Source organism: Ovis canadensis, chromosome 17, assembly GCF_042477335.2.
Source record: "Ovis canadensis isolate MfBH-ARS-UI-01 breed Bighorn chromosome 17, ARS-UI_OviCan_v2, whole genome shotgun sequence".
In the NCBI taxonomy this organism is placed as follows: domain Eukaryota; kingdom Metazoa; phylum Chordata; class Mammalia; order Artiodactyla; family Bovidae; genus Ovis; species Ovis canadensis.
The window spans coordinates 82403055-82417460 of record NC_091261.1 but is presented as its reverse complement, the minus strand read 5'-3'; the positions used below and the strand labels follow the sequence as shown (position 1 = coordinate 82417460).

The 14406-nt window shown below is 67.2% G+C and overlaps 2 protein-coding genes across 4 annotated transcripts in view; one reads left to right on the top strand and one right to left on the bottom strand.

Annotated features, from left to right (window-relative positions):
* Positions 1-14406, top strand: part of PI4KA (phosphatidylinositol 4-kinase alpha) — a 57192-nt gene that overhangs the window by 26697 nt on the left and 16089 nt on the right. For all 3 annotated transcript variants that reach the window (XM_069558442.1, XM_069558441.1, XM_069558443.1), the window contains exons 18-30: positions 164-332; positions 770-820; positions 9638-9746; positions 10032-10168; positions 10311-10444; positions 10760-10842; positions 12116-12186; positions 12290-12414; positions 13007-13088; positions 13239-13322; positions 13408-13497; positions 13782-13901; positions 14075-14167. In XM_069558442.1, coding sequence (XP_069414543.1) covers positions 164-332; positions 770-820; positions 9638-9746; positions 10032-10168; positions 10311-10444; positions 10760-10842; positions 12116-12186; positions 12290-12414; positions 13007-13088; positions 13239-13322; positions 13408-13497; positions 13782-13901; positions 14075-14167 — 1348 coding nt within the window. The remainder of the gene's footprint in view (positions 1-163; positions 333-769; positions 821-9637; positions 9747-10031; positions 10169-10310; positions 10445-10759; positions 10843-12115; positions 12187-12289; positions 12415-13006; positions 13089-13238; positions 13323-13407; positions 13498-13781; positions 13902-14074; positions 14168-14406) is intronic.
* SERPIND1 (serpin family D member 1) lies at positions 2709-8419 on the bottom strand. The gene is made up of 5 exons (XM_069558444.1): positions 8205-8419; positions 5323-6221; positions 4250-4523; positions 3626-3770; positions 2709-3305 (listed from the first exon to the last, which is right to left on the bottom strand). Exons 1-5 carry the CDS (start codon positions 8402-8404, stop codon positions 3114-3116), a joined length of 1710 nt encoding a protein of 569 aa, XP_069414545.1. The 5' UTR covers positions 8405-8419; the 3' UTR covers positions 2709-3113.

Sequence of the window (14406 nt, the reverse complement as noted above, 5' to 3'; positions counted from 1 at the left end):
CGTGGCGCCACGTGAGTCCCCACAACAGCCCCGGGCTCGGGCTGCTTGTCTGCGGGCTCGCTGCTGCCTCCTCGGGAGCCTGGCCGCTGGACCCCAGGGCTGGCTGGCCTGGCTGCGCTCACTCACCTCCTCCTGCTGCCTGTCTGTCCCTTCGCTCCCGCAGGCACTGCTCGCTGGCGGTGATCAACGCCCTGGCCAACATCGCAGCCAACATCCAGGATGAGCACCTGGCGGACGAGCTGCTCATGAACCTGCTGGAGCTGTTCGTGCAGCTGGGGCTGGAGGGCAAGCGGGCCAGCGAGCGGGCCAGCGAGAAGGGGCCCGCCCTCAAGGTGGGCGCCGCCCCAGGCCCCACTGGGAGTGGGGGCTAGCGCTTTCCTGGGGGCTGGTGGGGGCCACCCTCCGGGCTGAGTGGGACGGAGAGGTGGTGGGAACAAACAGGTGTCAGGTGGCCGCAAGACCTCTTGGGGGGCGGCGTCCGAAGTGGGCGCTTCGCAGGGGGCCCGAGTGCTTTTCAGGCGTCACGTCTGTAGCACCGCGAGGTCTTCGTGCAGAGTTGCCACGGCACACGCGCCGTGTCCCCCGTGTGACGTCGATTGTGTCCTGTCTTGACTGTAAGGTGGAGCACCTTTACCCGTCTCCCTGTGCGTGTCTTTCATCGTTTTGTTTGAAGGAGTTTCACTTTTCACGATGCCGTGTGGGGCCTTTCTGTCTTTCTGTTTGGTGAGACAAGGGGTGCTGGTCAGTGACCTGGCTCTGTCCCCCGCAGGCCTCCAGCAGCGCGGGGAACCTGGGCGTGCTCATCCCCGTGATCGCAGTGGTGAGTACCTGCCCCTCCGCGGTGCTCCCGCAGCTGCTGCCTAGGGTGGCTCTGTTTACACAGGTGGTTCCCGAGCGCCCCCTCAGCGCACCCTGGGGTGGAGCCCCTGCGTCTGCTGCCAGCTCCCTCATCACTCGAATCTCGAGCCCGTACGCGTGTGTCCTCAGCTGGAGCTACACAGGGGCTGACCCCCAGCTGCAGGGCAACCCCAGAAGTGGAGGCCAGGCGGGTGGGTGGAGAGCCCATCGGTGTTTCGGGAAAGGGGTCTGGGGGCTTGCTCTGGGGGTGTTCATCATGTGAGTCTGGGGGCCGCTGGGGATGTGGTGTGTGCTGGCCAAGGTGGACAGGAGCCCACAGCCGACTGGCGTATATGTAGTTCTCAGCTCTGTTGGTGAGGCGTCACAGGCTGAGTGGAGGGAGCATGCTGCCTCTGCCCCAGGTTCGATCCCCAGGTTGGGAGGATCCCCTGGAGGAGGGCACGGGAACCCCCTCCGGTGTTCTTGCCTGGAGAATCCCATGGACAGAGGAGCCTGGCGGGCTACAGTCCACAGGGTCGCAGGGAGGTGGACAGGCTGACGTGGCTGAGCACACGTGTGCACTGTGAGTTAGCACACGGGTGTCAGGGTCACCGGGGCAGGGGTGGAGCCCTGGCCCTGCCTGTGGGGTCCTAGTGGGCGTCCCAGCCCCCACGCACACTCCGCCTGCCAGCAGAGCTGCTCGGAAAGGCGGGGCGGCCGTCTGGGGGGCCGGTGGTCAGGGCAGGCAGACTTGTGAGCTGTGGCCGGCCAGCGCTCGCTCACCTGAAACTGTCTGCCTCGCTGCCGTGACCGTCACGTGAACGGGGTACGTGCTGTGGAGTCAGCAAGTTAATGGTTACACTGGGGGCGAGGGGACAAATATTGGTTGTGTTGCTTAACGCGGAGCCTGGAGAGCGTGGTTCCAGCCTTTGCTCCAAGCAACCGGATGTGCGTGGAGGCGCTGGCTTCCCTCCGTGTTGGTTTGCTCTGATGTTCTACACTCTTTCCAGCTTGGGGCCTTTTGGTGGCACGCTGTCCTGAGTTACCCTGTCGAGGGCACTAGCCAGTGGGTCTGGGCGGGAAGTAGGGGTTCCTGCCCTAAGGCAGCCGCTCCCTCCTGGGTGACCTTGGAGCCCGGGGTCAGGGAGCTGGGTCCCCTGGCCACCGAGGCGCCTTCCTGCCTGAGGGTCGTGGGCTGTGTCCTGCGACTCTGTGAACGCTCCTCAGAATGTCCCAGGTTCCACAGTTGGAACCTGCGGCTTGAGCCGCAGCCACGTGACAGGCCGTGGAAAAGGTCCACTCAGGCTGCTCGGCCAGGGGCCCCTTGCAGCTCCGGGGCCTTGGGCGGGTCACTCATTCTCCCGGAGCCGTAACACAGGGTCGTGGACTAACACTTTCAGCTCACTGGCCCCTCTGAAAGCTGTGCCCGTTCTCTCGTGGGAGTGGCGTCTGTCCGCAGGAGTCTATACTTCACCTCAGGCGGAGAAGGCGAGGGGCCCAGCAAGGCCCCCGTTAGGGCCCCCAGGCTGGGTGGCTGCCCCAGGACTGTGCCGATCCCCTTCAGGCAGTGACCCACTTTATCCTCACTGCAGTCCTGCGAGGCAGGGCTCTGTCACCCCCATTTCACAGACGGGGAGCCTGAGGCAGAGAGCTCGCCTCAGAGCGCCGGAGGTGCGAGTGGGTCTCGGGCCGCACCGTGCACGCGGCCCCCAGCCCCAGCTGCGCTGCCGTGTCCGAGCCGAAGGCGTGCCCTGCCCTGGGTCACCGTGGGGCCCTCAGGTCGCTCTCAGCCTCCAGCACTCCGGGGCGTCGGGCAGTGTGAACTCGGCTTCCCTCAGTTACTTGTGCTTATGAGAGGAGGGCACACCCGGTAAAAGCGTCACGTTTATTAAGCCCTGCGTGGGAGGCGTGCCTGCGGCCCACGCCCTGCTCTGAGCAGACATGCCTCTGCCAGCGGGCTGGGCCTCACTTGAGGAGGGGCTGGCTGTCAGCATCTTGGGGGCCCTCATGCTCCATAGTGGGGAGCAGCTTTGGGTGGCAGAGGGGCACGGCTGGGCCTGGGGCTGACCTGTGAGGAGGGGGCCTTGTGTCTGCGCCAGCACCCTTCAGTGACAGCTGTCCTGCAGGCTTGACGGTACGAGCGTCGCCTCCTCATCCGCGTCTCCCGGAAAGGGGGCTGGGCCACGGGGTCCCGGCGCAGGCACCTCGTGGTGGTTGTCAGAAGGGAAATAGGATGGTGGATGCCCCAAAGCACTCGAGACGCCCAGGCCCCGCCACTAAGGCCGGGTGGGGTTGGCGACCCGGCCCAGGAAGAGCAGGCAGCCGGTGCGGTGCTCGTAGATGAGGAACAGGAAGGGCCGGTCGACGCTGAAGCGGACCTGGGCGGACAGCGGCATGAACCCCACGGCGGTCACGGCCGCGGCCTGCGTGCCCTCCTCGTTGACCGTGATGGCGCCTTGGTGCTTGAACTGCGTCGGGCACAAGGGACGCGCGAGGGGGCAGCGGTCACACTCGGGGTTGGGGTGCAGAGGCTTGTGTCCTCCCGGGAAGGGGCGGGGTGATGGGAGAGGCCGGGCTCACTGGGTCTGGACAGCCCTCGGGACTCGGTGCCCACCCGTCAGCTAAGCTGGGGCTGTGCTGTGCAAGGGGCTGAACAGTGTCACCTCTGTGGTGTGCACCGCGGCCACGTGGGACTCCCCAGGGCGCTCGATGAGCAGGCCCAGGGTCCGCAGGCGGGGTGGGGGCTCGGGGGCCCTGCCCAGACGGGGCGGGTGAGGGCGGGTGTTACCAGGTCGATGACGATCCTCTGGCCCGTGATCCCCGTGGTGTTGCTGTGCTTGTCAAAGAGCGCCGTGACCCCCAGGGCCCGCAGGGCCCCCACCAGGTCATAGTCCTTCTCCAGCTTGAACTTGGGCAGGAGCACCTCCCGTGTCCTGGTCGGGAAGAGAGCATGTTTCTGCCCACGTCGCATCCCAGAGGAGCCCCATTCCCTGAGGTGTAGCAGCCGTGCCTGCCTGCGGCCCGCACAACGGCCTGGCTTCTGGGCAGGCCTGCCTTTCCCCCGGCTCCTGCTCCGTCTGTGCTCTGGTTCTACAGGGAGGCCTGGACCAGGGTCACGTCTTCACACGGGCCCAGGGAGACTGGGAGGTGACGGATGCGTCCCTCCCGCTCCGACCAACCACAGAGCCTGTCCTGACAGGGACCCGAGACGGACAGGCGCGGCGGACGACCCCAGGGCCGTGGCAGGGCTGTGGCAGAGCCACGCCGCTCCTGTCCCCACGCCTTTTCTCACTGGTGCGCCCTGACCACCTCTGCCCGAGCAAGAGCTCTGGGCTGAACTCACAGTGGCCTGGGGGACAACACCCCTTCCCCTAAAGCGACCGCGGCCCGGCGCCCCCTGCCCCCGAGGCACCTGTTGGTCATGCTCCTCTGCCACCGCTCCACTGCCTGGGGTGTCAGCTGGCCCTCCAGGGTCTTCATCCCCGACAGCTTGTGTGGGACCACCACGAGCATGCTGACGCCCCCCACGTAGTCCAGCCGCAGCACGTCGCAGCCCAGCTCCTGATCGCTGGCTGCCAGGAAGGCACCCTTGGTGTGCATCATGGGGACCTTGACCACCTCCCGCTCACTCAGCCGGAAGCTGTGCTTGTGTGTCATTTCCGCCGGGAATTTGCTCACCCAGGACCCTGTGAGGTCAGCGAGGCAGGGCCTCTGTGACAGCGGCATGGGGGTCGCTGAGACAGGCCGCACCGCCCCCCACGGTCTGCCCCGCACGTCTGGTTTGGGCCGGGCCCGGGTGGCACGGATGCAGCTGCTGTGGGGGCCGCACTGGAGAAGCGCTGCTCAGAGGCTGCCCTGACCACAGGCACGCACGCGGCTGTCCCGCGGCCCTGCTGCTCCTGGCTGCCTGCCGGCTCCCTGGGCGGGGGGGCTGCTGGGGTGTCCTGGCTGGGGTGCCCACAGGGCATTGCGAGCCAGGCCTGGGCTTTACAGACCCGCACTGCCTACTCTCTGGGGTCCCAGGAGCCTGTGTGCACGTGTGTGGGGTTTGGAGGTGCCTCGCTGCTGGCCCAGAGCAGTAAGTCTAAATGTGGGCTTGATTTCCCCGCCCCAGCTGTCTGGGGAGGAGGGGGCTGTGAATGTGAGCTCCTCAGGCCCAGCCGGTCTCCAGCCGTTGGTCCGACCCGAAAGAGAATAAGAAAACTGAGATCCAGGTGGGCCTGATGCAGAGAGAGGCACCAGCTCAGGTCTGGCACGGGCGGGAGGGGACGCTGAGCAGCCCTCACCTGCAGTGGTGAGACGGAGACGCTGACAGCAGCAGCCTGTAGTGGCCGCAGCGAGGCGTGAACCACGGGCTTCCTCGCCGGGGCCTTCCCTGACCCTGCAAGCCACCCTGAGCCTGGCTCTGCAGGGGTAGTGGAGGTGGAGGCTGCAGGCCTCGCTGCCCTGCCCGCGAGTCCAGCCCGGGCCCGTGCTGCCTCCTACCTTTGAAGTAGAGGCAGTTGAGGAGCAGCATCTGCGTCGCGGGGTCCACGTCCTGCAGCGCCTCTCGTATGAGGCCCTTGGTGAGCCGGGCCACGTGCCGGTTCGTGTGGGCGAGGAAGGCCGGATCGGAGAAGTCGGCCGCCCGGACCTCTGCGAAGTAGTACTCCCGGACCTTGGCCTTGAAGTCGTCCAGGACCGGGAGCTGCTTCTGCACGTAGAGGTCACTGACAGAGCGCAGCGTGTACCCGAAGTCCCTGCGGAAGAGGCGGTGGGTCAGCTTCCGGAACAGGTTGTGGACGGTGCCCAGCTCGTAGGTGGTGCTGGCGTTGACAAACTCGGCGAAGCGCAGGGCCGCGTGCACCTCCCGGTGGGTGTCGCCCGCCAGGCCCAGGGAGAGCATGGCCAAGGCGGCCGACACGCCCACTGGCGCCAGGAAGACGTTGTCGGCCGAGCCTGCCCGCGCCGCCAGCGCCCGGTACAGCTCGAAGCCGAACTGCGCGTTGAGGAGGTTGAGCCGCTGCACGCGGCTCTTGCCGGGGAAGAGCGGGAGCACGCTGCCGGCGCCCGCCCCGGGGCGCGGGGGCGGGTCCGCGTCCACGACGTCGCCGTAGTCGTCGCCGTCCTCCCCGAAGATCTGGCCCAGGTCCAGGTAGTCCTCCTCCTCCTCCCCGTCCGTGGCCCACTCGGTGGTGACCGTGTTCTCCTCGTGGAAGGCGGCGGCCGGCAGGGGCCGGCTCACGTTGCTGCCCTTCAGCCGCCCCCACTGGGGCTCCGCGGACTCGGGCTCGCCCCCACCGCCATCTCGCCGCCCCCGCGGGCCAAGGGTCCTGCAGGCAGATGCCAGGAGGAGGGCCAGCAGGAACGGGCGCAGGGGGCACCGCATCCCGGAGGAGCTGGAGCTGGGGGAGAGCAGACGCGTGAGAACGGCCTGGGAGCCCCCACACCAGCGGGGCCCCGGGTGCCCGTCCCCAGACACGCTGGGATCCGGTAGAAGACAGACACGCCTGATGTTCCGTGGGGCCTTGTGAGGGGCACCGCTCAGAACCCCTGGTGGAAAGGTGGGCAAAACCCTGGGGCCTGGGGACCCAGGGAGTTTCCTTCCCACTCGTGTACTGAGTTCGGGTCAATTTTTCGAGTGACACCCGGGGCCCTGGAGGCACCGTGGTGTCCCCCCGTCGGCCGGGGGCCCGCGTGCAGTGCGGAGGGCTCACGAGGACGGTGCTGGCAGGGGCTGGGGGCCACCTCCTGTGCTGGGAGTCCGCGGGGTCTAATCTGCGTGACCTGGGCCGCGTCTGCGGTGCAGGGGTCGCCCGGGCCGCTCACAGCCCCGGGGGGTGAGGGGTGAGCATCTTAGATCTGCCAGTCACTGCCCGCTGCTGCGGGAGGGCCCCGTCTCCACCAGGATCCCCATAGTGCCCTGGGTCAGGGTGTGGGGGTGCTGTTAGAAGCGCGTACCAGAGGCCTGAGGGGCTTCCTCCATGGGAGCGGGGTGCCCCGGGGGGGGGGTCTGCCTGCCGCCCCTCCCCTGCGTGCCCGCCTCCCTGGCTGGGCACTGCCCCTGGGGAGAGCGTAGCTGTCGGCGTGCCCGGTTCCCAGGAGGGGGACAGCACCCAGTGTCCCTTCAGTCCCCTGCGGGGGCATGTCTTGTTCAGTGTGCGGGTGTGCAGCCGTCTGCTGGGCCTCTGGGGACCAGGACTTCTGTTCCCCACCCAGGCTGGGAGAGCACCGTGGGCTCCTGTGAGGTGGAGCTGGGCTGGTTGGCCCTGAGGACGGGCTCAGTGCACTGAGGCCCCTGGAGCTCCGTGAGTCCTGCCCGAGCCACTGCCTGTGCACGGGGCCAGGCCGGGAGCTCCGTGCTGAGTGCCAGCCTGCAGGTCCCGCCTGTGCTGGGTCAGGGGCTCAACCGGACCCAGGGTCATGGCCCCTCCGCAGTGTCCAGCGCTCGGCCCTCAGCCCTGTGAGTGCGGCCAGCCGCATGCCCGGAGCACCACATTTGGAGAGGGACAGGCGCGTGGCTCGCGACTTTGACCCCTCTGTTGTAATCGAGGGTTCAGGAGGCAGTCAGAGCCGACAGGGAGGTGGAGGCGAAGGCGCCTGTGTCTGCCCGTGTGCACTCAGCACAAGTGGGAGCGTTCCGTGTCCTCTTGCGTGTTCCATGCTGACAAGCCCATCACGCTCATTACGCCCTCGTCAGAGGGAGCAGGGTGTATCTCCTGAGACCTCGCGTCCTGTGGATAAAAGCTAGGGACCTGGAAGGTACACCTCTCTGTCATCTTGGCATTCAGCATCATAGGAGTTAAGTAAGATGCTTCAGAATTATCGCTCGGTTGTGTTTAAATCCAGGGTAGTATGTTTGAGGAGAAGCAGTGCTTTCTCAAGGTGAACCATGTGACAGCTTGCTTTCCTGGGCCTGTTCTGTGGCGCCGCCTCATGCTGGCTGCTGTCCCCCGGCCCAGGAGGAGCGTGGCTGACAGCTGAGGACGCTCTTAAAGGGGATGGGCCTTCAGACTCAGCACAGCAGACCCCCAGGCCTGTGTCCCCAGGCTCGCCACCCCCGGGCCCTGTCCCCGGGCTCGCCACCCCCGGGCCCTGTCCCCGGGCTCGCCAGGTCTGTCTGCGTGTGTGTTTGCACACGTGTGACACACACATAGACACATCTTCCTGAACCGATTGTGACACCCCAGAACCAGGATGCCCCCCCGACCAGCCCTGTCCCCAGTTCAGGTCCTTAAGCTTGTGCAGACCCTCCTCACGGGCGGGCAAGATGGACAGAAGACCCTTCCATTCCGAAAACAGCGGTAGGGACTATGGGAAGGTGTTGCCAGACAGAGAAACAAGCCCGTCACCCACCTCACCCGCAGAAAGGTTGGAGACCTACTCACCTCTGTGCCGCTGGTGCAGAGTGGCTCTGCAGGGGCAGAATCGGCCAAGGTCGGCCGCGCGCTTCTGCGACCTTTGGTGCTGGGCTGCAGTTGCAGTCTTCCAAAGTACACAGGTCGCAGGTGAAACACCGCCCCCCAGCCTCGTCAGCACAAAGCCCCGCTGTGTGCCCGGTCACCGCCCAGCAGCTGCGACGCCACATTTGGAGGCCCGTCTGTCTCCTTGTGGACGAGCCATCAGGACCCTGTGGCCAGAGCTGGGTTGTGTCATGGGGGTGGTTTCGACGCTACCCTGGATGTGGGCCCCCACCACCGTGCATGCCGACCTCAGTTCTCGGCCGAGGGGGCCACAAGGAGACCCTGGCCCAGTCCTGCGTGCCGGCCCTGGTCCCTGCAGGGCACCCAGCCCAACTCCCCTGTGTCGCCGGGAAGCAGGGTCGCACCGAGGCTCCGGGGCCTGGGTGCCTCTGGGTCTACTTTGTGGGGTTCCGGTCTCCGGAGGTTCTCGGGGCGTTGGCAGGGGCCGTCGGCCCTGGGCGCCTCTGGGTCTGGTTGTGGGGTTCCGTTTGTTTGGGTCGTGCTGCACAGCTTGCAGGGTCTTCGTCCCCGACCAGGGGCTTAACCCGGGCCCCTGGCAGTGCTAGTCCAGTCACAACTGTGGACTGCCAGGAAGCCCCAGGGTGTCTTGTTTATGGTGCGTATTTTGAACTCACTTTCCAAGAAGGGTTGTATTGATTATCATCCTACCCCTTGCCATACCCCCACAGCAGTGGGCATCACCGTTCCTGGCCACCAACCTGGCACGTACTCGGTGCTTATAGGTCGTAGTGCACGTTTGAGCTGGGGAGACCCACTTGCGGTGGGTTAGTTAGCACCGTGTGGGGGCGTGGCCTCTCCCAGAAGCTCGGGAGGGTCTACGCGTCTGCCAGGTGCTGTGTGCGTTTACCGTTCTCCATACCTGAGCCCCCCAACACACACGCACTCGCGCGCGCACACACAGCGGGACGCTGCCATGGGGGCGGCTGCGGGGAGTCCAGGCCCGAGAGGCTCACCTGTCACCTGCTTCATGCACTGGGCTCTGCCCATGGTCCCTGCGCCTCCCTGCCCGCAACCCCACACCCCCGCACCCCCGCCTCGGGCCTGGTGCCCCCGCGGGCACGCCGCCCTCCTGTGAGCACCCGGCCGAGGTCCTGGGGCTGCTGCCGCCCGCTCACTGGCGGTGAAGCATGGCTGGTCCTCCCGGCACAAAGCCTGCCTGCACTCGAGGGCCCGGGAGGGTTTCCAGGGGGCCTGCTGGGGGCCGCTGGTCCAGCCGTCCCCTGCTGGGCCAGGTGGCTGCTCCTCTGAGAGGAGGCCTGGAGGGCGGGTCGCGGGCTCGCGTCCGTAGGGCTCAGCTCCACGTGCAGACAGCCCCCTTCTCTGCCTCTCCTCCCCAGCTCACCCGGCGGCTGCCGCCCATCAAGGAGCCAAAGCCGAGACTGCAGAAGCTCTTCCGGGACTTTTGGCTGTACTCGGTGCTGATGGGCTTTGCCGTGGAGGGTTCAGGTAGGGCCCCGGGGACAGTGCAGAGTGAGGCCCAGGGGCCTGGCAGGGCGTGTGCACGCGCAGGGCGGCCGGTGTGCCTGCTGCCTCCACAGTGGGGACGCGCTTTAGGGCTCTGGGACACCACGTGCCTTCGGGGGCCCTGCCTCGCTTAGGAAACAGACTTGTTTCTGTTCCCATCCTGAGACGGGCTCAGGCAAGGGGCCCACGGCTAGAGCCGCTGTCAGCGTGGGCCCCAGTGGGGCGCCTCCCGAGCCAGGTGGCGCCTCAGCCCTCCCCGTCCTGCAGGACTCTGGCCAGAGGAGTGGTACGAGGGCGTCTGTGAGATCGCCACCAAGTCGCCGCTGCTCACCTTCCCCAGCAGAGAGCCCCTGCGGTCCGTTCTCCAGTACAATTCAGCCATGAAGAACGACACAGTCACGCCCGTAAGGATGCCTCCCTGCCAAGCACGGTGCTCCAGGCAGGGTTTCGGGACGCTCCCGGGGATGAGAGGGCTGGTCCTGCGTGTCTGTGGGGCCGGTTTCGGGGATGGAGCCACCTGCACCCACGCAGCGCCGCCGCCCACAGGCCGAGCTGAGCGAGCTGCGCAGCACCATCGTCAACCTTCTGGACCCGGCCCCCGAGGTGTCCACTCTCATCGGCAAGCTGGACTTCGCCATGTCCACCTACCTGCTGTCTGTCTACCGGCTGGAGTACATGAGGTACGCGGGCTGGCCCTGTGCACACCGTCCTGGCTCGGGCTGTGCCGCTCCTCCTGGCGTGTCAGCGTCCTTAGAGGCGCCAGCCCAGGCTCCCGCTCTTCCGTGTGCACCTGCTCCCTGAGCCCCCGATGCCCCCGGGCTCCGGGAGGCCACCTCCACTTGGGCCCGGGCCGCTGAACTGCCGCCGGCGCGGCCGCCAGCCCTACACATGGCCCTCAAGGCCCCAGAAGGGGCAGCCATGCTCACGGCCTCGCCCATCCGGGCGGTGCTGCAGCTGCCGGCCCGAGCTGTGCCCTCACCCGGGCCGTCCCGCAGGGTCCTGCGCTCCACCGACCCCGACCGCTTCCAGGTGATGTTCTGCTACTTTGAGGACAAAGCGATCCAGAAAGACAAGTCCGGTAAGTCGGCACGGCGGGCCGCTGAGGTGCGTTGGGGTTTAGTGGTGTAGGCGGAGTGTGCGCCCTGTGTGCTTGGAGAAGGCAGCTCCGCGCTGCTGCACGCCGCCTCAGAAACATGACTGTAGCACGTGGCCCGGGCCCCTGGGAGCAGGGATGCGCTGGGCGGCTCGTGGCTGAGGCACGGTCTTGCTTCTTAACACTGCTGCTGAGAGGACCAAGGCCAGGGTGCAGAGCCCACACGTGGATACGTCGCTGCTGTCTTGCTTAGAAGAGGGAAGGCACACCAGGGCGCCGTCTTGGAGGAGGGGGTGTGCGCGTGTCCCCGTGTGCCTGTGTGGGCAGCGGCTAACTGTTCCTCCACTGGTGGTGGCGACCCCACGGATTGTAGCCCGCCAGGCTCCTCTGTCCCTGGGGATTTTCCCAGCGAGAGGACTGGAGTGGGTTGCCATTTCCTTCTCTAGGGGATCTTCTTGAACCAGGGATCAAACCCGGTCTCCTGCATTGCAGGCAGATTCTTAACCAACTGAGCTACAGGGAAGCCCGTTTCTTCCAAGTGTTTGTAAATGAGTGACTGTAGGTGCTCCTCTCGTGCGATCAGGAAGGAGCCACGGGGTCCAGGGAGAGGTCGGGCACCTGTGTAGAGCCACCCCTGGTGCCAGTGACTGGGTAGGAAGGGTGCCCTGCAGCTGATGGGCAGAGACGTCCCACGAGCAGCGGTTAGAGGGGCTAGTCAGCCAAGAGCAGACAGCTCGCCGTGGGGCACCTGCCCCCCCCGGGGCATCCTGCGTGCTGCAGCAGGCCTGCCACTCCTGAGCAGACCCAGCGGCTCCCACACACCTCCAGCAGTAGGATCTGTGGGCCACACCTGGTTTAAGGCCGCGTCCTCCTTTCCTGGGAGCTTTCAGGACGTGAGTCTGTGTGAGACATGAGGACTTGCAGGCCCCTGGGTGCTATGCATGGACCCAAGGTTCACCGTCCCAGCAGGCCCACACTCGAACCTCTCTGTGCTGTCAAAGCGTGCCCATCACCAAAGCCCTAGTGAAGCGAACCTAACGTAAGAAAAGGGACAAGACCACGCAGGAATACTGGAGTCGAGGCAGCAGAGAGAAGCAGCGCACGGCCTGGGCGCTGTTTGCGTTTTAGTGGGAGAGCAGAGACAGGCTGCCGCGAGGGCCGCGTGCTGACTCGGAAGGCGCCTGTAAGGGGCTGGTGGGAACATCCGGGTGCGGCTGGGGGCGCGGGGCGGCCCCCCACTGACGCCCCCATGTCACAGGGATGATGCAGTGTGTGATTGCCGTCGCCGACAAGGTGTTTGACGCCTTCCTGAACATGATGGCAGAGAAAGTAAGCCTGGGGGTAGGCCCGCCAGAACGCGCGCGCGCGGGGCCTGCCGCGTGCCCGCCAGAACGCGCGCGCGGGGTCTGCAGCCTGTGTGCTCCGAACCCAGGCCAAGACCAAGGAGAACGAGGAGGAGCTGGAGCGGCACGCGCAGTTCCTGCTGGTCAGCTTCAACCATGTCCACAAGCGCATCCGCAGGGTCGCCGACAAGTACCTTTCCGGGCTGGTGGACAAGTGAGCTCCGCTCCCTGCCGCGCCGCACACCGCCCCCCGGCCCGCAGCCCCCCAGAGGCCCCAGGTGTCCCCCTGGCTCACAGGAGGACCGGGCCCGCCCTGAGCCCCCTGCACCCCACGCTGTCCCTGCCTTGCCGGAATGACTGCCGGGGCAAGGCACTGAGGGCAGCCCGGGCCTGCCCCACGGCCACGTGATGGCCTCAGACAGCGAACGGGCCTGCATGGTCCCCGAAGCAGATGCCGTCCAGGCAGGGCCAGAGGGCGTGTCTGAGCCGGCCTCCACGCCCGCAGCCTACTCCGTGGGTGCCCGGCTCCCGGCAGCTCCTCCCGTGAACCCCAAGGTGCCACACACACGTGGCTCTCGCCACACTTGGGCTTCCGCGAGTGCAGCCGGTGCCCCCAGCCCCTGTGGCTCAAGGGCCCCGTCTTGCCGTGTTCAGTGTGGGGGTAGGGGCCGTGGATGGAGACAGAGGGCCCCGTGGGGAGCAGCGGGGCTTGGCCGGTGGCGGCCAGGGCGATGGGGTTGGGTGGTCTCAGGAGCACAGCTCTGGGCGGCAGGCTCTGGGCCTTGAGCAGGGGGCTCTGGGTGCAGGTTCCCCCACCTGCTCTGGAGCGGGACGGTGCTGAAGACCATGCTGGACATCCTGCAGACCCTGTCCCTGTCGCTGAGCGCAGTGAGTGCCCTGCCCCCGCCGAGCCTGCCTCACGCCCCAAGTGGGGAGCGGGGGGCGCCCGTCGCGGATGGGTGGGGGCAGGGAAGGAGGCGCCCGTGGGGACGCGGCGCGAGGCGGGGACGCGGCGTGAGGTGGGCCCTGCGTTCCCAGGACATCCACAAGGACCAGCCGTACTACGACATTCCCGACGTGCCCTACCGCATCACCGTCCCGGACACCTACGAGGCCCGAGAGGTAGGCGGGCAGGGCCGAGCGGGGCCCGGGGCCACAGCCCAGCCCTGGGGCGCTGAGTGCTGCCTGCCCTCGCCCCCTCTGCCAGAGCATCGTCAAGGACTTCGCTGCGCGCTGCGGGATGATCCTTCAGGAGGCCATGAAGTGGGCGCCCACGGTCACCAAGTCCCACCTGCAGGTACTTCCTTGAGGTCGGCAGGAAGCGGCCTTGGTGAGCTCCCTCCAGCTGTTGGGAGCTTTACCCAGACACGGCGCTGGTGTGTGGGACCAGGGACAGTGGGGGCACCTGGGGCAGATGTGCCAGCCCGGGGTGGGGCGTGCGGTGGGACTGCGGAGGGGCTCAGTGCAGCTGACCGGGGAGGGTGGTGCCGGCGGGGTGGCGCCGGCTTGGAGGCTTGGCTGGCTGCCTGCCTGCCGCGCAGAGGCACGCCTCAGCTCCGCGGCGACGCGGTCCCGTGGCAGGAGTACCTGAGCAAGCGCCAGAACTGGGTGTCCGGCCTGTCGCAGCACACGGGGCTGGCCCTGGCTACGGAGGGCGTCCTGCACTACGCCGGCTACAACAAGCAGAGCACCAGCCTCGGGGTACGTGCGCCGCGGTCCGGGTCCGGCCCCCGCCTGGGAGCTTGCGGCAGGCCCCAGACTCCGGAGCCGCAGCCTCTGCTTCTGACGGAGAGCGGGGCGGGCGCTCTGCGGGGGCGGGCCCGCGCGGTAGGCGGGGTCGTGCTGGGCGGCGCGGCCACGTGCTGTGTGTGCAGGTGGCGCAGCTCGCGGAGCGGCCGGCCTGCGTCAAGAAGGACTATTCCAACTTCATGGCCTCGCTGAACCTGCGCAACCGCTACGCAGGCGAGGTGCCTCCCCCGCCCAGGGGTGGCGGGCGGTGCGTCTCTGGGGAGGGCCCAGTCTTTGAAAGGGGTGGGAGCTCTTCTCAAGTCTTGGAGAGAAACACATCAGACTCCCCCCTGCCCTGGGGGTCCGTCCAGAGCATTGGGAGCAGCAGGTGCTTCTGGAGGAGGAGCTCTGGGGGCGGGAGGTGGGCTGCGGGGACTGTCTGGCACTCGGCGCGGGCACGGATCTGTGGGCTGGGCAG